Below are 1076 nucleotides of genomic sequence, written 5' to 3' on the forward strand. Positions count from 1 at the left end.
ACAGTGTCTGTAGTAAGATCCACACCACAGACATGGACAACGTCTCCCGTTGTTGTATTTTTAATAAATAATAAAAATAAAAATGTGCGATGACTTTTATGGATGGAGATATGAGCTGACGGATTCGATTGAACAGTTGCCAGAACACACACGGTGAAAATGAGGGAGTTCCTGGATCTTGTTCTGGCAGGATCCAGCTCAAATTAACCACTGGTTTTACCCAGTTAGAGCAGATTTCTGATGTTCGGTGTGTGCGGGTGTGAGCAGCACAAGACTGCAGTTGAATGCACCAATCATTCTAGTGTTCCTGTTCTGACCCTGCAGCGGTTCAGCTGTGAGCTCCATCCCAGAGTGCTCACAGCCCATTATGGCTTCATGCTTTTATTAAACTTTATTACTATACACAGAGGATTTCATCTACTGTCAGGTTACCATGCTGTCTGACAGCTGAAGCGTGATGATTTTTTTTTGTTTGTTATGGGTGGTGGTGGTGGTGGGTAGTGACAATGGCAGTTTCTCAGAGATGGAAGATGTTCTGGAACATGTGTGAAAAAATCTCAGGAATATCTATATGCAGCAGTTTTTTTAATTGTCTTATTTCTCCACAGTTTGTAGAATTAATATCACTGTGTACTTATTTTCCTGTTTGTGTCTTCTTGTTGCAGACACTGTAGCACAGCTGATTCCTGATGTGGACTCACCTCTCTATGAGCGCGTGCAACAGTACCGTCACCTGCTAGATGGACTGCCAATGGATGCTTACACACATGGCTGCATCCTCCATCCAGAGCTCACCACCGACTCTATGATCCCAAAGTACGCCACAGCAGAAATACGTAGTAAGTGATGCTAGCCTTGCTTCATAGTGAAGACATCAATATTTTTAACTCTGTGTTCTTTTTCAGGAAAAAGAAGTCAGCTCACTGATTTCTGTCTATGATAGCTGCTTAACCTGTTGGCCTACCTGGCACTATGCCTGCTATTTTAATTTCAAGTATGTTGTAATAAAATGCAAGCAGGTAGTTAATAAAAAAAATAGTAGTGTTTTTTCATTTGAATATTTGAAAGATTTATAC

General features: G+C 41.1%; 1 protein-coding gene across 1 annotated transcript in view; it reads left to right on the plus strand.

Annotated features, from left to right (window-relative positions):
- Positions 1 to 1076, plus strand: part of gdap1l1 (ganglioside induced differentiation associated protein 1-like 1) — a 53170-nt gene that overhangs the window by 44363 nt on the left and 7731 nt on the right. The window contains exon 3 of the mRNA XM_037683868.1: positions 666 to 839. Within this exon, the coding sequence (XP_037539796.1) occupies positions 666 to 839 (174 nt within the window). The remainder of the gene's footprint in view (positions 1 to 665; positions 840 to 1076) is intronic.

The sequence above is a fragment of the Nematolebias whitei genome, chromosome 11, assembly GCF_014905685.2.
Source record: "Nematolebias whitei isolate Nwh7 chromosome 11, NemWhi1, whole genome shotgun sequence".
Taxonomy (NCBI): domain Eukaryota; kingdom Metazoa; phylum Chordata; class Actinopteri; order Cyprinodontiformes; family Rivulidae; genus Nematolebias; species Nematolebias whitei.